Here is a 27,719-nt window from a genome sequence, read left to right on the forward strand (position 1 = left end):
TTTTTCTTTTTTCTTTTCACATGTGATGTCATCTTGAGTGAAGATGAAGCATAATAAAACCCATGGGACACTTGGGACTTAGCTCAGATTTGCATGTATTTGCATATCTAATGACTGTGTGTGTATATGCGTTGAGAGGATGCTTTCAGCCATTCTTTGTGTGTATTCAGACGCTGGTCGATAGTTGTCCTCGGGCAGCTTTCATGTCAGCTTGACAGATTGAGAAACAAAAACATAGCAGGAAGAAGGCTGAGGGTTACACTCAGGGGTCCTATACTGACATCTTAAACTGACAACTGACCCTAAAGGCAATACAGTGACTGACAGGAGATTTATTGCATTTGGAGGCCATGACTAATGTAGTATTTGTGATTGCCTTCCATATTGACACATAGAGGAGTCATGTTCACCACTCCAGCTTTACATTTTTAGCTTATTTGTCTCTTGACCAGCATGGCATGAATCATGTCTGACTGTTCTCTCCAAAACACAGCACTGGCCCCTCCTCCCGCACTGCTGACCACCAATAGGAATGCATCTCCTTCTCGGTCACCCTCCAATCACAGCAGCCCTCGAGGTAAACTTCTAATCACTTTCACATGCTTTGATGTGCTTCCATTATGTTCATAATGAGGGCAGAACAAACTGAAAATGTGACAGCATCAAGATGAAGAAAACACCAACCAAATGCATGTAACGTCTGAATAACATCGGGGTCCAATGCTAATTATCCTATTATTTACAATCTTTAGTTGTTTCTGTGTTTTGTCACAATGTTTTAATGTTTTATGTCATGAAGTTGTGAGAAAATACTCTTCATTTAACAGTATTTTTCATGGCTGAAATGAGAAATGAACTTGAACTTATACTGGTCTGACTGGTGAGTTTAGTCTCACACATAATTACACAGAGGCGCTCAGATAAAGCAATATGGTACAATATAAATGCACCCAATGTTACAACATAAGTGAGTATATTTACTCAAGTACAGTACTTAAGTACAAATTTTAGGTACTCCATTTTATGCAGCTTCATATGTCTACTCCACTGCATTTGTCTGACAGCTTTAGTTATTTTTTGCTTTTCAGAGTACAGTTTTTCACACCCTTCCTGTCTAGTGAAAACCATGAATCTCCTGATGTGTTGATGCTGAATGTTTGTGATAAACTGAAAGATGAAGTGTTCCTTCATGGTTTTTGCTCAGCTAAATAAGCTGTTTTAAAAGCCTCTTGTACTTGTACTTTAGTATTTTCACAGTGTGGTATTGATATATTTCTGAAGTAAAGGATCTGTATACTTTTTCCACCACTGAAAGCCCCCCAGAATATAAAACATATGTGTAACCTACAGGCAGCTGCGTTCATCCATCAATTTTTCTTTCACCTGTCTCAAGGTTCCCGGCAGGATTTAGCAAAAGAGCAACGGGAGGACAGAGAGAAGACACAAGGTATGAGTAACTCTTCAGCTGGTGGAGCTGTGTGTGGTCTGTCCTGTTCATCTGTCAGTGGCACACACACACACACTCATACATTGTGGATTGTCAGATCCTTTACTTCAGTAAAATGTCAATATGTCAGTGGAAAAATACTCAATTACAAATCCTACATTTAAATATTTGCTTAACAAAAAATAAAAATACTAGTAAATAGGTCAAGGTCCTCTGACGTGCTTGTTCTGAAGCTTTTTACTGTATCACACAGTCCTCATTAGAGGGTTGAGTTCATTCAGTTACTCAGAGATTATTCTGTCAGCTACTGTTTCCGAGGTGAAAAATAAAATGTCATTCTCACCAAATATCTCTCGTTTTCAGATTTTCATGCCTGTAGATCAGTTAAAGAAGGAACAAACGGATAGAAGGAACAAAGACTTTAAGAAAGAGCGAATGAAAGAAATCTAATTGGAAAAGGAAGGAAAGGTAGAAAGATGAAAAGAAAAATAAAGAATAAGTAATTGTAATTTGTAGAACTGTAATTTTCTGTGGGTAGTGCCTTGAATGAAAGTGAACAAACGCTCAATCTCGCTTACGTTTCAGCCTAAATGACCCTCTTCACTTTGGTATACGCTTGAATATACCAGCAGTAAGTTCGACGGTGTGTGTGAGTTTTATTTTCACTTTTATTCAAGAAAATTATGTCTAAAAGTTACTGCATCATTTACCTTAAACTTGGCTGTTTGCAGTACCTGAAACATCTTTAAGGATTTTATTGGATAGCCAGTAATAGAGAGTTGGCAGAAAATGAGGAGGGAGAGATGGGGAATAAAACAAAGACCCCGGACCAACCAGAGACTGCATTCACATGTCGAATCTGCAACAGCGCTTCTGGCTTTTTGCGTGTCAACTGGTTTGTGCAAATTTAATGAAAATTTGCTCAGGAATATGCACCACTAATCTACAGTACTGACTTGATCAAGGCCTTAAGGCAGGTCCGGCTTTAACATGTAGTTTTAAGACCCTATCATGAAGGGGTCCCTGTGTTATAATCTGCTTTTAAGGCCTTTATTATTTCAGATTTGTGTCACAACAAATACTTTCAGCCCAGGGGCTCCCAGCAGATTATTCCAGCCATGTAGTGAAGTAACAAGTACAATGTTTCCCTCTGACATTTAGTGGGGGAGAAGTACAAAATCTCCCAAAAAAGAAAATACTTCATAATGCTTCATGCGCAAATGAACTTCCCTCCCACATCTGACACTCGTGTGTGTGTGTGTGCGTGTGCCATACATGTGTGTTCAGAGATGCTGGAGGTGCTGCGGGACAAGGAGCGTCGTGCGCAGCAGCAGCTGGACCGCTGCGCAGAGGAGCGAGGGAGGAAGATGGAGGAGCAGAGAAGGAAGGAGCAGAATCGCAGGGCAGCAGCTGAGGAGAAGAGACGGCAGCAGCAAGAGGCTGAGAAGGTCAGAGGTCACAGCACACTAATGATGCATTCACAACACATTAGAGGAAGTGGGAAAACAGGATGACAGCTGACAGCCACTGACACTGAAATTATTTTTGTTGAATATTTAAGTTAACAGAAGTGTATGCTGATCTAAGAATAAGTAAACTAGACACAATAAACAAGTATCGTAACTTCATCCAAATACAATGTTTAAAAGCAATATCACAACATGAGTGCAGATGTTTTTCATTATTTGTGTCCTAGGCCACATCATGAATTCTTTTGTGTTTCCTTTATCTTACCACACCAACCTTGGCCAATCAATCCCTTTTGTGCTACCTTCACTCTGTTGTTCACATCCATCAACTTAAACTAAGAATCTGTGATGAGAAGCAGCTTCACCACCAGTGACCACACTCTCTTTTTCTCTTTTCTGTCTCTGAGCTGCCACTGATTTAAATCCTGTCGATCCATAACAGAGTCAGTGTATTTCCAGCTGTTGTTAGGCTGAACTAGAGTTTAAGGGAGTAGCAAGTAATTAATGCAGGAGCTGTAATGACTTTCTGTCAGCTCACCAAATGTGTGCGTTCAACTGAAACATGAAAAGTTTTCTGCATCAGACTTAAAGCCACAGTGCCTAGACCAGGCATGTCAAACTCATTCCATAAAGGGCTGTGTAGCTGCAGGTTTTCACCTTGCTGGAATCAATTAATCAGCTGATCTCAGCTTCAGCAAGTGATCCCTTGATGTTGATTGGTTGGCCTGGTGTGCTCCTCCTTGATTGGAACAAAAACCTGCAGCCACACGGCCCTTTATAGAATGAGTTTGACATGCCTGGCCTAGACACTGAATTTACCCTGAACATCCTGCCCAATCCTTGATGCCATAGACAGACCCAAAATACTATGGAACACCATACAAAATATCATAGGAAACCATCAGGAAGGCTTGTGTGTGACGAGGCCAAAGAGATGGACGGATGGGGTTATTCTGTGTAGCACAACAGAAACAAATGTATAAACATTAAACCTTAGCCAGTGATTTGGTGCCCTAGACGAACTTTCAAAACAGATTCTTTAAAGGTCTATTTGTTAATGAATGAGATATGTTATACCGGTTGCAACAGCCCCAGTTTAAAAGTTATTGCACACATTTTCAAGCAAATTAGGCCAAGGAAGTTAAAAGGACCAGACCAAGAAAGTGAGCAGTTTTATCATTGCACTCCTATAGAACTATCAGACTCACGATGGACAGTTAGAAAAAGGATCAGAACTGATGCAGCAGAACCAAAGATAGCATCTTTTTATTCTATGCATTTTTCTTCCTTGTAAAAACCCCCTGCCTACATTACCCACACTGCAACATACCTGCTGACAGTCCAGCCTGTGATTTAGGTGTGTTATGTTAGCAGCAGCTAATGTATCCTGGAGTTTCCAGCCTGCAGCAGAGATGAGCAGCAGGCTAAAGAGGTCTGGTGAGTTTACTTCTTTCTGACAGCCCACCTGCAGATATGTTTCATTTTCAAACTTGTAGTTTTCAACTGATGCTGACTCAAGTGACATCACTTGAGGACATTTATCAGACTTCACAGAGCTCCCTCTGGAGACACAAAGGCTTTGTAGAACTTTCTGCACACATGCAGTAGTACTGCTCAACACCACTGATGTGTATAATTAAATATAGAAATGGACACAGTTTAGCTTAAAGTTGACACCATTTCCAATCTTCTCTTTTTCTACATCAGACAGCAGCTCATTATCACCCCACTGAATATCTAAATGCTGTATGAAATCCCACAGCATTCAGTGCTTATGCCACAGTAGAAGCTATTTTCAAGCCCTGGTGCGGAAAAATGTTGTGACGCATCTCTATTCGTGAACAAGCTTGTTTTGCTGAACTGTTGAAAATTCTTCACACAACAGCTCGTAATGTCTGATCTGTAATTCGTCAAAAATACCAGCACCATCTCTGAAGTGCTTTTGAGCAAGATGCTGTCTTTATAGCAGCAGCAGCAGCTGTGATGTGGCTGCTGGGCGTCACACCTTGACTTCACAGGAGGTGTAGCATGAGCAGCACGTTAGCAGCAGCAGCATCAACCCAGGGTGTGTTCAGGCACAGCACTGAGTGTAGGTCACCTGCGTTTGGCAACGTTCAGAGCCCAACACACAGTCAGTGTAGCACAGAAGAAGGAAATAGACTTGAAGGGTAAAAATATGTTTAAATAGAATTCTAAGCTTTCAAGAAAAACGCAGTCATTACACATGAGATGCTCGACTGAAAACTCCTCTGTAGATGATTTTGTATGGATATGAACACGAATAAAACTCAACACTCTACATGAGTCGTGAATGGACATAAATCGGCTGAGAACCATTGGCTCATATTATTATATTCCCTTTCAGAGCAGCATAGATTATCTACTGTGTTTGTGTGAAAGTCCCGTCAGCTCAGAATATAAATTATGAGTGCCAGTTGAAATGATAAGCAGCACATAACGGGTTAACAAGCCAGCGACAGTCTGATCCACAGAGAGTTCACCATTCAACGCTTGGGGGTGGGGGTCACTGTCTCTATTGATTTAAGGGCTCTGTTTGCATGCTAGCATCCCCCAAGACCCCCTCCTCCCCTCCACACACTCATATGCATAACTTAATGACATAATGATTGGTCAGTCTCACGGGGCGATGACATCACCGCCAGCGTATCATGTGCCATTTACTGGAACTAACAGTCGATGCTCGCAGTGCTGTGACAAGCACATATTTCACCTCTGAAAAGGAAACTCATCTGCAGAATCAATGTCCTTCAGATTATATAGACGAAGATTTGCTGCTCTAAAGGTTATTGCTTTCTCACTGAACTATTTTAGTCACAGTTCGGGCTGCAACGACTGATTAGTTTTATTGTTTTGATTAATCTTTTAATTGTCTAGTCTATAAAACGTCAGAAAATCACAGTTTCCCAAAGCACAACGGGACGTCTTCACAGTATTTGTTTTGTCGAAAGCAGAGTCTAAAATCCAAAGATATTTAATATACAACAGTATAAAAGAGATACACAGCAGGTTGGAAAAGCAGGAACCAGAGAATGTTTGGCATTTTGCTCAATAAATTAAAGAGTTAGTTTAAGGGAAAAGAGTTATTGCAGCATTAATTTATAATCTGTTGGTCTATTATGCAATAATAGAGACAACATGGACATTCCATGTACTCTGTATACTGCAGTACACTACTGTACTGTGAAGTCTGTATAGTGTTTCCAGAATTGTGATAGAGCTGAAACTATTACTAATAAGTGTGATATTTCATAAGCAATTAATATGCTGGATTCATAAATCAGTTGTTTTGTCTTTGAAATTAAAAACGCTTATCATAATTTCAGGAATGGATGGAATGGACATTTATTTTAACATATTCTCTCAAATATTTCTGATTTTAAATTTAATTTACTTGTTCTCTAATTTGAGCAACTGCAGCTGACCCAGTTTCCCCTCAGTGATCAATAAAGTACTCTGATTCTGATTAAACTACCCACATTCATCTTCTCTTGACCAGCTAATTAATTAACTAATCATTTCAACTCGCTTTGCAGAAGAATTGTTGTAGCATTGAAGTATTCTGAATAAGTCGAGAAATTATGTTTTAAAAAGTCAAGATAGCAGAGGGGGATCACTGAAGAAGACACAACATTTGTTCATCTTCATCATAACTGTGCATTATATTTGCTGGAGGATTGTTATGGGATCATAATAGTAGTTGTGAAGTAATTTTTTGGCTAAACGTTACTGGTCATCTATAGTTGTCTGACAGAGTTTGGTTTCTGGTTTTTATCTGTTTTATTGTGTCAATTTTCTAATTAAACCTGTAGTGTGTCAGGCTTTTAATGTTTGCAGGTGGGTTCATATAATATTCTGATGGGGCACTGCAGATGTAAATTAGTCCGTCATGATTCACTCGTCACACGTTTGCTTTGTAATTAATGTTACCTAATGCACAGCATTGTCCCTGACAACAACAAATCACAATTCAAACCCGAAAACTACTCATAGAAATTCACTGTTTTTTTTTGTCAGTTACTGTTTGAATTTGTGTGCTTACTCCTGGAAGGACTAGTGATTGATTAATGATTATTAACAGATTATTTTCACTATTAATCAGTTCATGGTTTAGTCTATAAAGTGTCAAAAATTTGTGTCACAGTTTCCTAAAGTGCCCAAAGTGACATCTTCAAATGGCTTCTTTTATCAAACCAACAGTTTATTCTACCAAAACCCAAAGACCCTTCATACATTATCATAAATGACGAAAATGAGTGAAATGATTAATCAGTTATCAAAATAGTTGGTGATTCATTTTATTTCAATCATCTAATTGACAACTCATTGCCACTCTAGCATTATAATATACCATACTTTATTATTCTATGTTGTATCAGTGCGTCAGTCAGGACAGATTCTCCTACAATCGTGAATCCGGGCACAGCAGATGATTCTGCTGCAGGCTGCAGTCTTTCCTCTCTGTCTTTGTTCTTCTTTGATCGGCATCTACAGTCTGTCTGTATCTCTTTCCACTTCCACCATTCTCCCCCCTCATCTTACATTTCTGATCCCTCTTTTTAAATCCCTCTTCTTGACTCTGAACCCTCCCTCCTCCCTCCTGCAGTCTGTGTGTGACTCTGCATGCACCTTCAGCAAACCCACCCACAATGCTGAGGTGGGGCATTTCCAGCCTTTATATATAGACAGCATACTGGAGCAGTGTATCAGCTTTATATTGTGCAATTACTGTATATTCAACTGCTGTCTGCTTACTAACACCGCCACATAAATGGCTGTTGATTGAAAAACCAGAGTGGGATGTGGTTGTAAATAGAAAGCTGATCCACATACAAAGCAGGAAGAGAAAGACAGACACAGCAAAAGAGAGGGCTGCCTCTCTCTCTATAAAAAAATATAAATATAAAAATGTTTCCTCTATGTGACATAATGAATATATCACTGTATGAACACGTCAGAAAAAGCACTGAAATGTCAAAAAAAAAGTCAGTAAAAGTGAGGACTAGTGTACTGATACACCTTGTTGTATTTTTATAATGTATGAGCCCATATTTCTAAGAAAGGCTTTTTATTCTCAACCATCCTCTTGAATGCTTGGAACTGGATTTTTAAAAGTGATAGCAGAAGAGGATCATTCTCACTGACAAGATGTTATTGACAGAAGATAAACGTTTGTGTTGTGGGTTGTGCTGCAGGAAGAGTTAAGTCCTTTTTTTGCGGAATATTGTTATATTCTACTTGGAAGTACTAAAAAAGTGTGCTATATAATTGTAGACTTCATCATCCCGGCTGATTTTCCATCAAACTTTATACTTTGACCGGTATGCTCATGAAACAGGTATTAAATTTCATCCTATTTGGTATTAAAAAGCCCTGTAGAAACCCTGTAATACCCCATGAAATCTTGTTGAATATCTGATATTAATATTTTTATATGAATAATAGATAGGCGCTGTGTGGTCACCAGATCTGACAGTATCTTAAATTGTCTGCATTATGATGATATAAAGAAAAGAACCACTTGCACATCATCTACAGCCATAAAAGACTTGGACAGGCAAGGAGCTGCTCATTAAACAATGAGAAATGACTGAGTGGTTATTGGATTATCTTCTTCATTCTAGCCACACCCTACCCATGGATGAAGGCAAGTTTTTTGCTCTTTAAAATTAATTTGCCAATTAGTTTGTTCTCTTCAGAAAAGGCAAACTGCATACATTTTGAAATAGAAGTACACACAGTAAAAAAGATGAGAAAACATAGAGGGTAACATTCAATTCTTTTATTATTTCTCACCTAGGTAGAAAAAAACACCAACACAACAATTGTGTGTAATATCATAAAATGTATCTATTATATATCTTATATGTTCTGTTGTGGTTTATATTTATTTCTTGAGAATGTATTTGTATGAAACCAATGTATATTTTTCAATATATTTTACTGAATAGAAGCAGAAGAATTTAGAAAGGGTGAAGACAGTGAGGCAAGGAAAGAAAACAAAAGAGCCCCGGAGATAAAACAAATGCAGCCAGTATCAATATCCAATCCACCCACTCAGTGTGCGTCTGTGTGTGTGTGTGTGTGGAGGCATGGTCCCCTGTGTATGTGTGTGTGTGTTCATGCGAGTGTGTGGGGGTGGTGACGGGTTGCATTTTGTCCCTTCCCGTCTGACTAAACTGCTCTCTGACATAGACTCAGTTATGAGAGAGAGAGGGAGGGAGATCGAGGTAGAGACTGACAGAGAGAGAGGGAGGGAGGGTGGGGTAAACACTTGCGAGGTAGGAGAGAGAGAGAGAGAAAGGGAGTCAGTGGTACCCAGAGGGAGCGGCAGACAGACAGAGAGAGGGAGCAGAGCTGCTGTATTATGTATCACTGAGTGACAGACGAGCTAGAGATCGAGCGCTGGTGAGCGCCAGCACGCACAGAACAGACGAGCGTGAAGAGGACGGAGGGGCGAGGCTGCTGCGGTTGCATGCGGTAACCATGGCGCAGCTGTCTCCGAGCGCATCGCCAGGCACCCGTCGCCGTAGCGATGGCTCAGTGAGAGAGTGTCTGTTCTTCCCTGTTTCTGAACGCAACGAACAGGAGAGGCTGGAGGCCCTGGTCCGCCGGAGAGCCGGAGGCGCAGAGAGACGTGGAGGTGGAGGTGGAGGGGGGGAGGCCCGGGACCACCTGGATAACAGGCCGAAACGCTGGACATGGGGAGGGCCGCCTGATGGAGTGGAGGGTGAGTATAATGGGAGGTGGGGGGTTTGTAGAGGAGGTGATGGAGAAAGAAGGAGAGCGATAGTGATGATGTCAGTGGAGGGTTGGTTTGAGAAGTAGAGCAGCAGAGAGCATACGGGTGGTTACTGATGGGGGCTGGGAGGAGAGGAGAGGAGGAGAGGTGTTTGGGGGGAGGTCTGGAGGTCAGGGGGAAAGGAAGAGGGGGATGGTGGGATGAAAGGGTGAGGACGACAAAGCAGAGGAGGGCGGCTATGGAACAAGAGCGTGATACGACGATAAAGAGAGGAAGGTGAGGATGTGATTACGAGATGGTGATGGAGCTAAAGAAAGGAGAAGTGCAGCGGATGGAAAAGGGTGTGGAGGCTGCAATGCAGGAGCAGCTCAGCGCTTTGTCTCTATCGCCTCAGCGGGGTTAGAAGAGGCTCTGTTTGTGTTTACAGTCATTATATCACCTGTGTGTAGAAAGCTTCAGTAGGTAGCCAGACCTCCTGAAGCTGTGGTTATAAGTTGGTGTATGATGGTGGTTTTTGCTTATGAATGTGCTACAGGTGTCTGTTTATATGTGAGTCATTGCTCTGTTGTTTCATTTCTGTGCTGGGAGGCAGGGTTAATTTGTAAAGAGCAGGAGTTACACATCAACCTTGAACGCACCAAGGCCACGCACATAAACACAGGCGAAGTGCGACATGAGGCTGTTCACTCTGCCACCATCCATCGCTCTTAATTTACGTCTCTTTTTCTTTTGTATCACGTCGTCGTCGTCTTTCCGAGATATTTCTGCTGTGGCGTCGGCCAGCAGGAGGCCAGAGTGCCACCAGTCGGGCTCTAGATCCTGTGGTGCATTCATAACGACATCAATTATTCACAGCACCCACCAGCCCAGCCGTCCTGGCACTGACCTGGGATCAGGGTCCACCCAGCGGCTCGTCTGGCTCCGGCCCGGCTGACTGGCAGAGAGGCTGCTCTGGGATCTGTCGGGACAGGCAGAACGCTCACTGCAGCAGAAACAGCAGCATCTCATCTTACAGCTCCACTCGATTAAAGGACAGGGACTCACTAAAGACACAAAGTGTGTGTATGTGTGCTGCGTATTTTTCTCTGGTTCCAAGGTGGTCCACTTAAAATCTGCCCACCGATAACTGTTCTCAGTTTATTCTGTCCAGATGTTGAACCTGTCACGGCAGCACTCGTCCTCTGAACCATCACAGTGGACTCATTCGTGTTCATATGCGTTCTCTGCTGAAAAATGTCAAGACTTATGGAGGCAATTGATTGGCTAATGATAAGCTGGGCTTCCAGGCTATAAATCAAGCAGCTATAACAGGCTACTTCAGCATGGTTAGTGCAAATACAACAGGAAGCTGACGGTCATCCATCGCAAGCTGATACAGAATATGTATGATGCTGTCAGGCAGTGTGGAATAATGAAATACGTTTTGCTGTAACTGTAAATCCTCAACTGCAGAGAGAACCTAGCCAGTATTTTTAAACAGACTTGTATGAACTTCAGGCCTTTTTTTCCCAGTTTCAGCCACACTGCAGCTCCAGAGGTTGGGATGTCGGATGTTCGACCTCTTTAGTCCAGATTGAACTACTGGATTGATATCCATAAAATTTGGTGACATTTTCGGTTCCCAGAGGATGAATCCTAATGATTTTGTGACTTTTCCTCCTGCGCCACCATGAGGTTGATGTTTGTGGTTCAGATAGAAACGTCTCCACAGCTGTTGGATGTATTACCAAGCAGTTTGGTGCAGATATTCATTGTCTTTGTGGACTTGGGTGACCCTCCGGCTTTTCTTATAGCCCCATCATCAGCTCAACATGTCCGTGTGTCCTGTCCTCTTTTCGTCTTGCATTGTCAGCCATGTGTCGTCAGCAACAGTACTCTCACAGCCTCACTGACTTCAATGCCAAGCACATCGAGTCGCCTCCTCATGATGAAAACATGACTGTTTAAGTTTCTTTACACTCACAGCTGTAGTGCACGATGTTTCACTCTGTTCCACCATGTTGGTGAGATCCTCAGCTTGGATCATTCACGTTGCATCGACAGTCTTGTTTTGTCTGACTTGATTATGATTTGACGTAGTGAGGTTTTCATGTGGTACCTCCTGCTGGGAATCTCGTGTCAGGTGTGTTGCGTCTCAGGTGTTTATGTTTGTTCCTGTTTATGTCAGTGTGTGTGTGGAGATTGGTCTCTGTCTCTTGTTTGTATGTCGTGCCTTAGCGACGCAGGTGTGTGTTTACATGTGGAATGTGCGAGTGTGTAACGCTTTGCTTTTTCCGCTCTGCTTTACCTGCTGCCCAGGTAACCCTAAGACCCCGCCCTGCCATGCCATTGGCTCCACTCAGCCCAATGAGCTTCCTGCTGCTTCCAGCGCCAGCCAATCCCGTAACGGTACAGACCACATGACTCTGTGTGTGCCACGCTCATACCGCTCCCCCACCGCGAATCCTGCTGTGTCACCTGCAGGTCTTCCTCTGTCTGCATGTGTGTGGACGTCTTTGCGCCGTCACATTGGCTGTTTTACCGTCCTGGAGTGTGTGTACTGTGTCTAGTGATGAATTCATTGCAGTGTTGGGGAAACTTGCTTCATTTTTTTCTAGTGACTGACACATACATAAACATCTTTGCAATGCGTGCAGCCAAAGGGTTTCTGGGTAACTGCAGTTCACACAGGTTTCTTCTCCTACGTTTCATCAATGAATCGTGCCTATCTGCAGTCCTTTGTGTCGCACATATGCAGAGATATCCAGCAGCATGTGTGTTGGGCTGCCACCCAACAAAAAGAGTTCGTTTTTCAGATAGAAATACAGGATTCTGGTGCCAGAGTTTGTCTTTGTTACTCTGCTGTAGTTTGGTAAATGACACATAGCCCCTAGTGCACTGATTAACGTTACTTGCAAGTAGGTTGGCAAATCGGGGCAGACAGGCATCCTTCAAAACAGACAGAAATACTGTGTGAAGCGAACCAGTCTTTTGGCCTTTATCACTTGTTAACCCTGCTGAAGAAATACATGGTTTGAGTCGCCAAAAAAATTAGTATCAAGCAGTCACACTGTACAGTAGGTTATCAGTGTGCTGTCGTCTGCTGACTTGATTTTAAATTTGTACTGTGGAATATTTTAAATATATTTTATGAGGCTCCATCTGTTTCCTCCCTCTGCTCCCCGGTGCTCTTGTCTGAATTGCAACTGAATGATATTTACGTATTTTTGCCAAGTACTATTTAGATTTAACTCATGTGACCTTATTTGGTAACTCTGCTGACTCCCACGGTCATGTGATTTTCTACTAACCTGCTACGCAACTAGAATTACAAAGATTTTAGACTGAATCTGTATGTATTTCTGTCCATGTACATGAGTCACGTGAGTGGAAAAGCCACATGTACAAAAAAATATATTGTTTATCAAATAATGACACTGAAAGACCAAAAAAACGTTTATTACTGAACACAAGCTGAACTTGTACGGTTTTAATATAAGCAGAAATATCTTCAGCTTCATCAGTGTGAAAGAAAAACTGAGGTGATTAAATCCAGCTATTAACAGACAATGAGAGAAAATAAAAAGTTCTATTTTGTTGCTTTAAGACAAACAAATGTGTGACCTCCAACACTGACTGTATGTTTATGTGCCGAATTTCTGATTGTGTGTAACACAGAGGAACGTTAGGGTTCATCATTGTCATCAACAGTTCACAGCACATAAAGTATACTAATGTCCTCCTCTGTGGCTAATGATTGTCTGGTTTGGAGCCCCCGCTACACATGATCCAACACACACACACACACACACACACACACCCCACCCTTATCACAACAAAGGGCTGCTCTACTTCCTGTCTTCCTGACCCAGGGCCGTGTTTAGTGATGCATACATGTCGTCTCAGCAGGGAACCCAGTCTGAAATCACACCCTGCACCTCTACACACACACACACACACACACACACGCGCGCACACACACACACACACACACTATACATCATACCAGACATTTACCCTGTAGCTATCTGTGAAACTTATTAGACCCCACCGACAAACAGGCAAGTGCAATCAGATCACCACACACACACACACACACATGCACACACACACAAAACCTCCACCAGACATTTTCAATCATCCCCATCCCGCATTACAGAAGCAGCCGCTGCAGAAATCCCTGCTGTTTTTTTGTTGATGTTTTTTTGCGCCCTTGCGCGAAACCCGAGAGGAATTTCACTGAAACTTGAACATGTTCCAGTTTGATTATCTAATTAAACTCTAACTCTCTTTGTTAACGCAAAGAAATATGTCCCGACGAAGTCATGTTTGCTAAAAATCTTCACTTTTTATTTACGTTCCATTGACACATAAACAAATTATCTCAACCTCTCAGTCAGTTTGTTTACAGGCACACAAATGATAATCAGATTGTGGAGTAGAGCATCAGACTTTTTGATCATATTATTGTCAAAAAGTCAGATTATAATAAAATTAATGCAGCAATGATGTTTACATAAGCTGTCATATAAAGGGCCTCCTCTAGCTTATTTTGTCAAAACCTGATTTACAGAAATGAGTTGTGCTCATCATCTCGTCATGTTAAACATAAAAAAAAACTCTTTTTTACAACATTAACAGCACTTTCAGGTCTGCAATTAACTGAACCTTTTATTTGCTGCATTTCTGAATGAATTTGTCCTTTAACAGACAGTGTTGCGTCAGAAAACAGAGACAGAGACAAAACACAAACAAAACAGTTTTCTGGATGAATCTAAATCTGCCTTCCAGCAGCTCTAAAGCTCACTAATTAACACGTTATATCTTGTTGTGCTCAGCTAAATTAAAAGACTGCAGGCTGTAGCTTCATAATGAACGGACAGATATGGGAGTGGCATTGATCTTCTTCTCCAAATCTCTTTCTCAGAGAGAAAGTCAGCATTTTTCCCAAAATGTCAAAGTATTTTTTGTCAGAAAAGATCATGTGAACTATTCAGAACAACATGAAGCATCATCATTCTGCAGCACTAGAAATATCCTCGCAGACACGAACCTGAATATTATCAAACTCATCGCATGAAGTCAGTTTTTTGTTATCAGCCTTGTAAACACTTAAATCTAAATTATTATGGTGTGCATGCACACACCAGGTGTTCCTGGCTTGCTGCTGCCGGTTTTCTTTCCTCTTCTTCTCTCTGGATGTTGTCACGGTGCCTTCAGGTGCTGTACGAAACACTCCCCTCGCAGTGTCATGGCACTGCAGCGGCTGCCTCTGTATCATCATCCTCCATTTCATGATGAAGCAGGTTGCAGCTTGTGTCTGTCTCTGCTCTCTGTTCTGCTGCTTCATGTCTGTCTTACATCACCAAGGTTAATTTATTCAGCAGTGTGCATGGCTTATCGATCAGCAGGATCGTTTTCTGCGCGCGCCGGCAGTTTTGTGCTTGTCGTGTGATGGGTGTTTGTTTGTTTGATTGGGGTGTTTATTGAACATATTTGTGACATTTACATCGTCCTTCCATCCAGCAGCAGTCAGTGCTTTGATTCAGCGTCATGTATGTGTCTCTGTCAGTGATTGGTGTGGTTTTTTTTTTAATCAGTTGGTGACTTCCTGTCTCCACCTATGATGGATCAACCAATCAACAAACAGCTCTCCAACTCTTCAGCTGCCCTCCATTCACCAGAGAGAGGTGAGAGAGAGACTTCGCATCCAGATATATTCTGGAAAACCTAAATGAACCCAATGTTTAGGGATACTGTAGCAGGCCACAACCTTAATTCACCATGTGATAAAACACTAACGAAGGAGGTTCAATTCCCAGGAGCCTGGTTCTTTATTTGTACAATTAAATTATAAATTAATGCAACAGCACTACATAAAAACTCATTCGTTGTTAGATTTTTAGTTTAATTTGATAGATTCCTGATACATCATGATAGATAATGTATTAGCATCTTCATCACAAAGGGCGCTCTCAGTAAAAATATGACAAAATAATCATTTTACCCAAAATAACGAAGAGACGGAGGTCATTATGATTCAGTCCTGAGCTGTGCCTTCGGTCTTCTTCTCAGCCTGCATAACGCTTCAACAACATCCAGTAAGCTGACAGGGCAGAATGTATGTAGCCTAAGAGCCCAAACCCAGGGCATAAAAAGCTACATATAACTATTTATGTACAGCGATTGAACGCAATGTAAAAACTGAACGCGGCTCAGATGATTCTATCAATGCTTTTTGTCAACTCATCTCCTCTGTCGTGGATTTGACAGCTGAGAAGTAAGACGACAGTATTTAGAGAGTTTTAATAAGAAAATCAACCTGAAACTATAAAGTGAGTGAGTTACTGTATCACCTCATCCCCAGTAGAAATGAGACAAGACAAAGGGGCATAGACAGCCGGTGGACTTCAACCAAAGATATGGTTAAACTTCCCCTTTGTAGGATGTGGAATTTAAAAAAGGTATTTTTTTCTGGTATTGACACCAAAAACATAACAACAAATTTTTACTCATATTTCACCTACATCTTGTCCACACTAACTTGTGTCTAATATTTTGACATAAATACATAAATTTCTTGTGTAGCAATCAGTATCTTTCAAGATACAAATTTTTAGAAACTTTTTGAACACTGAACACATTGTTTTATATTTAAAACAGGTTTAAATAATCCCATTCCACTGGCAGATTTATTTGGAATATGAAAATATTACTTTTAGGACACAAGAATACACTAAAAGATTTGCATGACTTTGTGGAGCAGAAGAATTCAGGTACTGATTATAAAAATAAAAGCTTTGTCTCTCAGGTAACAGGAAGTACATGAGTTTCTCTTTTATTTGTTGTGATTATTTTGCTCATGTCTATCCTCTTCTTATTTTTCTTGGTCTGTGTCATCGTCCTGTGTGCACATTTGGGTTTTGTGTGGGTTCTTTAATCCATCTGTGCGTGTGTGTGTGCGTGTGTGTGTGTCAATCCATGACCCCTCAGTGTCTTTTGTGTCCCACCGAACAGCTTCCTCTAACAGTCACAAACCGTACAGAAGTTCCTCCAACCGCAGGAGCGTCGCTGGGCTCCCTGAAGAGATGTCCAGAGCCAAAACACCCACGGTCAGCCCTCACACACACACACACACAAACACACACACACACACACACACACATACACACACACACACACACACACACACACAAACATGCACGCACACTTGCTGCCTAATTAACAATAAGCTGTTGAAGACTGAAAGGACACATTAGCAAGTGTATGTAGATGATGCAAACACACACACACACACACTCACTCAAACCTTAACACGTCCCCTTGGCTGTAAACTGCAGGTTCAAAGGTCCTGTGTGTAAATTAATCTGATTGTCTGTAGAATTACTGTGAACTCATGGGACTGTGAGCTCAGTAGTCAAATGTTTCCTTGTCTCTCCCGAAGAGGATGAACACAATGAAATGTTTGTCAATCAAAATGAAAGTTATATTATGAAAATGGCTTTTGCAGAGTCATTTATTATGTGAGGCTCTGACTCACAAGCAGCAAATGTGTTTGCATTTTCCAGCAGGAAAAATATCACATCACATCACATCATATCAACTGTATGTGTGGGGCATAAAATCTAGATTTAGAAAATTCTGGGTGTTTTCAGTGAAAATCTTTTATACAAATCTGTGTATGTGTTTACTCAACAAACATTCAGGGAATCCAGGGAGCCAGTTCTGTCAGAGTGAAGGAAGACCAGTATCCAAAACTCAACATGATGTCTTTAGCACTGAAAACTGAGATCCACACAGACTTCTTGGGTGGAAGCTCTGTGAAATCAATACAGAAAATTATTTGGTTTTTCCTTTGTCAGGCTCTAATGTGACTGATATGTGTTATATATACAGTATATTATTTACAGTAGTTAAACCTGTGATTAAAACTGAATGTTGTTGTGAGTTCATGTCAGTGAGCCGAATGTTTCTAATGATGGAAACTGAACAAATGTTTTGTAAAGCGCTCGATGTCATGGCCGACTGTTTATAACATGTGCTCTTGTTATTATTTCAGTAATATCTGTAACTGTGACTTACAGGGGGAGACTCCAAACACACCGGTCCGCAGTTCTTCCTTCAGGGCCAATAGCAAGGGCCCCGCCACACCAAAACGGTATGGAGCACACACACACACACACCTACACACATGGATTAGAGTCCAGGTGACCTGATGTGGTCATGTTGGTTTTCAGGGTGAAGTCGACCAGGAGTCGCGCCCAGTCGCCCTGTTCCCCCGGCCAGTACCCCCCCTCCCCGCTCCGGCAGAGGGCCACCACCCCTGGCACCGATGACAGGGGTCACTCTGAGGTCAAAGGTCACAGCACCCTGGAGAGGAAGTCAACCAAATCTGAGACATCAGAGAGAAAGATCCCCAAATCCACCAGCAAAGAACTGAATGCAGGTAAATGCGCAGAGTGTGTGTGTGTGTGTGTGTGTGTGTGTGTGTGTGTGTGTGTGTGTGTGTGTGTGTGGTTTATTTATAGCAGTCAGCCATGGTACATTTTGTATGCATAAGCTAACTTCTCATTAAAGAAGTCATGTTTCTGCTTCACCAATAAGATAAGATAAAACTTTATTGACCCCACGCTGGGGAAATTAAGTTGTTGCAGACAGCAATAATAAAAGAGAGACGTATAAAAAGAACTAAAAAGACAAAAGGAAAGAGAATAAAATCAACGCTATCTATGTACATTATATACAAGAGTCTAAAAATACTATTGCCTTGAGAAAGGATGGCTCAGTTTCTCAAAGGAAACCACAGGTAACACAGTAAAAAATACGTAATACTGCACCCGATATTTGCACATTAGCGAATGTTAGCATAAATAATGGAGTAGTGCAAAACATGTGATGATTGTGATGTGAAAGAGCATCAACACGGTGCGACTTTAAATGAACAGAAAATGAGGGAGAAAGAAGAGAAGAACATTTGAACAACAAAGCTTTTCTCTGTCTGTTCTGGACTCGGTCCACACGAAGCTGCTGTTTTTCTCACCTGAAAACAGCTTGTGGAGAACGGCCTCCTGAACTGGATGAATCAGAGAACGAAGGCTTTTCAAAAACACTGCTTATCATTGGCAAACCTGTCTGTCCTTCAGTCTGCGGGTTTTTCTCACCGCTGACACATTTGACCACATGTGGTTTTTGTGAAGTCATGCCGCACCACCTCCTACTCAACCACCTCCTTCTCCCTGGACACACACAGAGTCCCCAGGCACGCCCACAGGCAGGAGTGTCGGTGGGACGACGGATGCTGAGGAGGCGTCCAGACTGCTGGCAGAGAGACGACGTCTGGCCCGAATACAGAAGGAGCAGGAGGAGAGACAACGGCAGGAGGAGGAGAGGTGTGTGTGTGTGTGTGTGTGTGTGTGTGTGTGTGTGTGTGTGTGTGTGTGTGTGCATTAGAGCTGACACAGTTTTACATCTAAACTGATCAGTGACCATTTTGATAATGGATCATTTTAAGTAATTTTTAGGTAAACTGCCAAACATTCTTTAGTTTCAGCTCCTCAGTTGTGAGGATTTCTTGCATGTCTTTGTCTGATGTGATAGTAAACTGAATATCTTTGGATTTCTGACTATTTGTCAGACAAAACAACACATTTGAAGACATCATCTTTGGATCTGGGAAATGGTGATGGGGATTGTGTGTATGATATTTGGCTGATTAATTAATCATGATCATAACTGTTGATTGCAGCCCTAATAATTATTGATAATTTGTATGTACCTTAATGGTTAATTTCAGTTGTACTGAAGCTGATCCTGAAACTGTGTGAAATGGAAGAAATGGTACAATAACCAGAGAACCCTATTTTGACATGAGTATAAACTGCATCATGATATTAGTTCATGTATGAAAATGCCCTGTTAAACTGTTTAGTTGAGGTTTGTCATGTTGTAGTGCACTGGAACTGTCTTTTATCTGCTTTCTCAAGTATTTCAGAAATCATTCTGGGTTAAATCTGTGTGTTAATTTCCATAACAAGACACCAGTTTCAGACATATGATATCTGTGATAGATAATGTACAGAGCCCCTGAAGTGTCATGAAGAAAAAAAAAACAATATATTGTGCGCACGAGATACTAAAACGTGCGCACGATATAGTTAATATTTACCGTATTTTCCGCACTATAAGGCGCACCTAAAAGCCTTTAATTTTATCAAAAACCCACAGTGCGCCTTATAATCTGATGCGCCTTTTAAATGGACCAATATTGGTTAATTATGGCTATCGTAGTCAGGGGGCGTGGCCGAAGTAACAGCGGTATTCCACTCTCTGCGTGCCGTCATCCTTTTACTGGCGCGTGCAGTCAGCTGTCAACCTGAATAATAAAATGACTATTTCACTGAACAATGATAAAATATGAATATATGCTAAATAATAGGCAATTAAAATATTAATCAAACGTGGTTAATGTGATTTCTGCTCCTGAACCTCAGCGCAAAGCGTCTGCACATCATCGCTGTGCGCCGTCACCTGTGTCTTTACGCAGGATAAACTGTCATCTGTGAGCGCGCACGGTGTTTGTTTTAAAACGAACAAACTAAAATAAAATGCATTTTAAATAAATGGTCATTAATTATTTTCAGGAGCCGCAGGAGCTTCAGGGAGCTTCAGCTGACACTTCAGGGGCTCCGTAATAATGACTAACATAGCTCCCCGTCATTTACCATTTAACAACCGATCATGTCCAAAATATTGTCATGTGAAAGTTGTAACGGGCTGATTAACATTACAAGTTCAGCCCCCAAACACCCACCATCTTCTCTACCAAAGCTTTGAATTTTAGTGTCCATTGAACTCATGTTGGCTCGCACAGCTCAAATCTCACGTGTTCCTTCAGGCTGAGGGCCGAGGAGGAGCAGAGGAGGCAGCAGGAGGCGAGAGAGAGACAGCAGAGAGCTGCACAGCAGGCCGAGGAGGAGAGAGCGAGGCGGGAGGAGGAGAGGAGGAACAGGGAGGACGAGGAGAGACGGCAGAAGGAGCAGAGATGGAAGGACATGCAGGATCAGCTGGACAGAGAGGTCAGGTTGCACAAATGTCTTTTTGTTCATGTAGTGAAGTGTTGTCTGCTTATATGAAAACATTTATAAGGGAGCTAACTTGTGGTTGTGTCATCTGGATACATAGAAATGATTTCAGTATCAATAATATTCACTGTTTAGCTGATCAGGACTTCAATTAGAAGCTGAAATATTTTGATATTGATTTTGTCACCAGAAACATGAAACTTATTCTTCTTGAAACAGAAACGTCAGAGTGTCAGTGTTGTTTTCTTTTAAATTTTTGAAATATGTTAATATAAACACAAGTAAAATGAACCCAGATCTCCTTTAAATAAATTCTTTGAGCCACATTGTTAAACAAGGATAAAAGTCTAATTTTTAATATGAAGTTTGGTTTGAGGACAGATGCCGTCTCATTTAAACACTGCGATCAAACTCAACTATGCTTCTACAGAAAGAATGAAGTATAGACAGAGAATGTGAACTGTGTTTTTCAGAGGGAGGAGGCTTTCCTGCGAGCACAGAAGGAGGCAGAGAGGAAGAGGCAGGAGAGAGAGCTGCTGCACATCCAGGAAGAGCAGGAGAGACTGCAGAGGAAGAAGGTATCACAGATCCACACGTGTCATAGATTTCATGTCAAAACATCATATGGCCTTTCTAAAATGCTGGACAATAATAAAACACTGATACAACTAAAAATAAGGGACAATAAATATTAAAAAATAAAGAATATTTCACCTCACCAGCAGTGACTTGTGTTTTGCCTCTTTTTTCAGAGAATTGAGGAGATAATGAAGAGAACACGGAAGAGTGAAGTGGAGCCTCTGTCTGCTGCTGCAGGTGAATGTTAAACACATCATCTTCCTGGATCTCCCTGATGGCTTCATTTCCTGCATTATGGCAATTTGATTCCTTCCGTTTTCATTTCTTTTGATCTGGTCTTGATTTCGTGACTTTTTCATTCCCTTTCCAACAATGTTTTGTTCTGTTTATTTGTTGTTTTTTTGTGCTTGGGTTTGAAATATTCTTTCAAACTGTTTTTATCTTGCTTCGCCAGCATTATTAGTTTCCTGTAAAACTGAACGAGCTCAGGCTCAGCTGCAGTGTGACTCAGCAGTGTTTGACAGGCTGGGAAACAGTGCCACCTGGTGGTTCATAGTAAGACCAACACCAAGAATTCTGCATTTGTTAAACTCTCTGACCCAAAGTGGCTTTCATTACTGCTGTTTTATCAGCACGGTGGCCCCAGAGCAGATTTAATTCCTTTAATATTGCAGTCTGACTTATAAATCCTGCCAAGCAAGTTATCTAGAAGGAAATGTCTAAAAAATAAAGTGCTGTCTCACTTGCCTTGTTGTCACAGAATTCAACCTGTGACCAACTAAAACACCACAGTAACATGTATTCCAGCTGTCATGACAGGCTTCATATTTCCTCACAATCTGAAATTATATTTCATAAGAGCTCAAAGTGTTTTTGTTTTTTGAATCATCAGTAGATGAAGACTGACTGGGCTATATTGTGGGCAGGCTGAATCTGGCCTACAGCACCTCTATTATAATATCCACCAATGAATTTGCTAGAAATCTCTTTAAAATGACACTGTGTGTTTGCAGTGTCTGACATGAGGGCAGAGGCAGTGGTCCCCTCTGAGGAGGATGCCGCAACCCCGGCTGAGGCCCCCGTCATCATGCTTGGACCCCTGGAGAATAAGAGCTGCATGGACGAGCTGTCTGACGGAGTCCAGTCCATGGACGTCAGGTGAGACGTCTCTCAGATGTCTTCAGCTGGCTTTCTTCACTCTTCAGTCTCGATTTGTTTCTTTAAATCTAGCATCTGTGTTAGCATTGACTCTGCATGGTTGTGTTTTGCAGAGACTAAAGAGATTTTTTTGTAGTTTTCATACTGCTCCTACATTTTACACGTTTCAGCCAGCGTGTCTGCCAAGTCTTGCCTGCATGGAGGTGACTCCCCACATACCAATCAGCCGCTTTGGCTTCTTTTTTAAGATAAGATAAGATAAGATACTTTATTAATTCCCAGCTGGGGAAATACAAGCAGTTGACAAAGAGTCTTGCATCTCATTTTCAGCCCATACTGCTCATACAAACAGACAAAATGTGTGTGAGGAAAACTTAAAAAGAGGAACATTCACATGTTCATATACAAAATACACAAGCATGGAGCTTTCATCCACATCTCATTTTGTAGCATATCTTTTCATAACAAAACCTAAAACTGTGTGTAAAATGACCCAATATTTGATTTAATACTGAAGCTGTGTTTTGACTAGTGCAAATTAATTAAATGTTCTGTCTCTGTCATCATTGTGTCTTTAAGTTCTCCATCTGTCTCCATCAGTCCAGTGTCCAGGGAGGAGCAGGCGAGCGCTCATGAGTTTTCACCTGTCACAGAGGGGACGGACGGCTGCCCTCTGGAGCACCTGATGGACCTCGACGCCCACGGACGAGGACAGCGTCAGGGTGCAGAAACGCCCCCGTACCCCAAACTGCAGGCCGGCAGCGGGGTCGGAGACCTCAACAAGAACCTGCTGATTCAAGCGTACAGTGCCGCCTCTGAATCCTCCCAGCTCATCCACAGCGTCGGCCCGAGCAAACTGGACATCCAGTAGCCAGGTAGAGACACGCCCTTCAGAATCAGCTCACTCATCATGCTCAGGATTGTATGATGATGTTGCCGTTAGTCTCTCTGGAGGAGTTTGGTCAAGTCTGAGAAAATAGCCCCTGATGATGTCATCAGGGTTATTTTCTCAGACTTGAGCTTGAAACTTCAGTCTTAAACAGAAACTCTGTGTTACTACCGATTGCATTGTGGGACTTTTTAGACACCAGTGTTCACAGTGATCTCAGCCTCTGTTCACTATTTCTTTTTAAATCTCCCGTGAGTCCAACTTTATGAAAGAGCAATAATAAATAGCTGGAATAACCCTTAAAAGTTCCCTTTTGAAAAATATAGTAACTGTATTTGCTTTCTGTTGATGCCACTGTCATATGTGTATGCTAAATGTGAACCATCTTATGCTAAGCTAAGATATTTCTAGTCCAGCATATGACCCCTGTAAAACCACGACTTGCTGTTTTTACACTTTTGTAAGAACTAAACAGACGAAATATGTAGTATGTAGAATTACAGATTTAAAACACCTAATAAAGGTAAATACGCCTCATGGATTTATGTGATGTTACGTCACTAGCTGCGTTTCCATTGCCCCTAGAAATGCGCAAATCCTAAATATCGCATTAAAAAAACGGTAATGGAAATTTCGAAAATCCTCTCAAATATCGCAAAAACATTTTTACGCTCTCTTGAGGTGGTTTTTCAGACGTGTCGATATTTAGGTGTATCGCAGAAGTGTAATGGAAACACTTTTTTTGCATTTACACGTCTCCGAGGTCAGCGGACTCCCCGTTTCGGGACGGCCGCATGCAGTCAGATATAACGTCTTGTCAATTTTGTAGTGTTTGTATGTTTTTTGGATCTCAATAAGTAGCAGACAAAAACACTCCAGCTGTTCCAGCTGTCACGCTGGCTGATCTGTTAAAGACAATCCGACAGCTGTGATCTCGTCCTGTGCGCACTTTGCAAAATCTAATCATTCCGTTTTCATTAATCGTGAGATGAACTTGTGATGAGTGTGTGCACCTCAGCTATGTGGGAGACACGCGTGCACGCCATTAACTTTAATATTTACACATAATTGCTGATAGAAAATATGTTCAAAGGACATTTTAGTAATTCACAGTCCTGTATTCTGCTGCTGCTCCGCCGGCGCGAGCTGACGCTGTCAGAGCGAGCTGACGCTGTCAGAGCGAGCTGACGCTGTCAGAGCGAGCCTCGCGTAATAACAAAGTGATAAATAATAGGCCATTAAAATCAGTGATCACTCTAAGTCAACAGATCATTTCTTTATTTCACCTTCAGCATGTGCTTTTTAATTATAGGGCTTTGTGTTAAGTTTTACCGACGCACAGCACGCACACACATCTCGCGGGACGTCCAAGAACTTACGAAAAACACTGTTCAATGGAAACACCTGCAAATCGCATTCGAACTTTGCCGAAATTTCAGAAATATCGCTTTTATTTTGCGAACAACTGTAATGGAAACACAGCTACTGATTGCTCTCAGTCTTAAGCAGTTTTCCATTGTATCTTTTCTCCCTCCTAGGACCTTTTTAGGAGTTGGCAGGTTTGGTGGAAACAGGAGAAACAGCCCAAGAGACCATCACCTCTGTCGTCAACAACAACAACAACAATCATCACTTCCACAAGGAACAAGTGCTGAACGACTCACTTCACATCTGTATCACCAAACCTCGCAAACTCATAACAGTAAAGCTTCTGGACACATTTTGAGGCAGTGCAAATGGGCAATTTTGACTCTCACAAACAAGACGTAGTTGGTTGACAAAATCATGCAAATAATGGGAAGTATACTTACATCATTGTGTCATGTGACAGAAGAGAGAAGAGAAGGAAATGGGAGGCAAGCACTGCTGCATGTTTGTCAAATGAGAAAGTTAAGTTTAGGGAAGTAAATTGACTGTAAACTTCATCTAAAGCTGACTCAACACTTCAACATGTTATAAAATGTGCATAAGTCAGGTATTCAACCTGTTCAAGGTCAACATTAGCCCAAATCTGCACACATCAAGCTACTGTATAATTTCCAGATGACTGTATGTTTAGCATTTCTCAGAAAATTCCCAGACATCTTACCACATCTTTTCATGAGCCTTTTGTTTGTGTCTGCTCTACATCTGCATTGCCCAGCTGCACTGCCACAAAATATCACTCGAGCATCATCCGCTTTAATCTCTCGCCCCTGCTTTCGTAAAACTCTGTAAATAGATCCGACTGGGTGGAGGAGTCTGTCGTCGTAGGCGCGGGGAGCGGCTCTGTAGCAGGTTATCTGGAGAGGAGCCGTAAAACAGACGCTGTTGTGTGAATACTGTGTAGCATCTTCAGTGAGGACTAGCTAGTTGAGCTGTTTCTGGTTGTAGCTGTGTACTTCAACAGTGTGTGAGAGATTCTCTCTTTCTGTCAGTGTTTCTGATGGTTCCTGTGTGTTTATCTCACCTCTGACCTGCTCTACTGCTGACAGCGACTCCTACTTCTATAAAAGCCAGACTGCTGTAGATTTCCTGTCATCCCGACGCTGGCGAAAATCATCAACGACTGATATTATAACCTCGCCGCTGACCCATAGCGCTCAGCCTTTAGCTTTGGTTTTTCCGCTGCTCATCGACGAACGATTTGTGGAGGTGCAACAATCCGCAGTGAGAATATGAAGAAAACCTGGGAGGGCAAAAATGTGCAGGTCAGGAAAATGTTGACACAGTGTGTTGTGTATTTGTCTGGCACTGACTGTAACCATGCTAGCTGCGGTTTAGAGTGTGCACTTACAGTAGTTGTGTGTTTCACTGCTCTGAAGACGCTTGTATCTCCCCTGCAGCTCATTCCCCCAACTAAAATATACCTCACCAATTCAGAACAGACTCTGGTATGAAACAGCGTTCACCACCTCGCAGCTCATCACCTCTGAGGCCTTAAACCTCTGTGCAGTCAACATCTTCCCTTAAAACGACCCGCCCTCTGTGCTTTGCTGCCCGGCTGTGTTTCATCCAGCATGTGAACTCCTGCTGTTTAAAGCCACTTTTCCTTTAAAGTACCTGGGAGTAGAGAAACAAGAACTACAACTGTTCCTTCGGCAAGTCTGTTTGATTTTCAGAGGCACCCAGAGGGGAGTGATGGAAAAATGGCAATTATGTGAAAGCAAGGTTGAATTACCAGCAGGGCAAAGCTCCAGGAAAACAGGCTGTCAAGGGCTCCAGTAGCCCCAGGTTCTCCGTGTGGATGATCAGGGCCATAGCCAGGAGTGTAGTCTAAACTCCCCCATCAGGTCCCACCCACCTAAAACAAATTGGGAAGTCACTAACCAGACTCTGTACAATTTTATGATTATTTATGAAAAATCGTGTTATATTTATTTAATTGTTCACTGCATTTTCTTTAGACACCAACAAAACTCTAACGCAAATTTTTGAGCATTTAAGGAAAATCCCATTCTGTTCCATCTATTCCACTATTTAGTTACATTTTTATGTTTTAGGGTATCTCCTTACCATTATGGTCTCGGGCCAAGTTGTGGTAGAGAATACTAAATTTTATCAAAAATGTGCAATATGGTTTGGAACATCACATTCTATTTATTCAACAGTTCACTTATGTTTTTGTCTGTGTAATTTGTTTAGTTTAAGAGTGACAAGTAAGCTGGTGGGAGTGGTGTTGAGGAGCCCCATGTAGGTTAATGCATGATCTCAGTCACAGAGACCGTTTGGGTTTGGGAACTATAGGGAGGAAAAATCAAATTTGGTGCAGAAAAGGTTCTCGACAAACCTTCTTGTTGTGGAAAAATGGCTCTACTGCTCCTCCAAGGTGCCACATTGAGGGGAAAAAGGTGTTAACCTGCACTGCTGCAACCTTCAGCATATTGTTTTTATGTTTCCACTCTCCGGATGGCTTCCCTCTCTTTATGTAAGCTCATTATTCCTCCAGATTTTGCTGAAACTCATTGTAAGAGGGTCTCCTGGGTCCCCTTGTATATGAAGTAAAAATAAAGGACATAATGTTTATCCGAATATTACTTAACTCTGTGACACTGCAGCTTGGTGGAATATATCATTGTAGATGTGGTGCATGGATAACTGCTGAAAAAGAACAATAAACTTCATCATGCCATGTGTGTCAGTGAGCTGGATAAATAAACAAATGTATAGTAATGGCAAACAGACGGTTTTGGTTGGGGAACAGAAATGAAGGGAAATGTTAAAGATTCCAAACTGTGTAAGATGTTCAGTCTTTGGCATTCATAATGTGACATATGAAATGGCAAATCTAGTGTAGGGCTTAATGCAGCCACTTTTATTTATCATTATATCTCACTGTGTGTTGACTTTATGCTGCACTGAAATTAAAACTTATCTG

General features: G+C 41.7%; 1 protein-coding gene across 1 annotated transcript; it reads left to right on the forward strand.

The window, feature by feature from the left end:
• Nucleotides 1-453: 453 nt before the first annotated feature.
• Nucleotides 454-27,597, forward strand: LOC121624111 (MAP7 domain-containing protein 2-like). The gene is given in 16 exon segments (XM_041961725.1): nucleotides 454-577; nucleotides 1,394-1,447; nucleotides 2,735-2,895; nucleotides 9,523-9,664; nucleotides 11,975-12,064; nucleotides 15,256-15,345; nucleotides 16,649-16,767; nucleotides 17,740-17,813; nucleotides 17,893-18,101; nucleotides 18,906-19,044; nucleotides 20,550-20,730; nucleotides 21,210-21,314; nucleotides 21,489-21,552; nucleotides 22,347-22,473; nucleotides 23,053-23,348; nucleotides 24,901-27,597. Coding segments are annotated over 15 exon segments (1,971 nt in total). The 3' UTR covers nucleotides 23,345-23,348; nucleotides 24,901-27,597.
• The last annotated feature ends 122 nt before the right edge of the window (nucleotides 27,598-27,719 follow it).

Source organism: Chelmon rostratus, chromosome 20 (genome assembly GCF_017976325.1).
Source record: "Chelmon rostratus isolate fCheRos1 chromosome 20, fCheRos1.pri, whole genome shotgun sequence".
NCBI classification, from domain to species: Eukaryota; Metazoa; Chordata; class Actinopteri; order Chaetodontiformes; family Chaetodontidae; genus Chelmon; species Chelmon rostratus.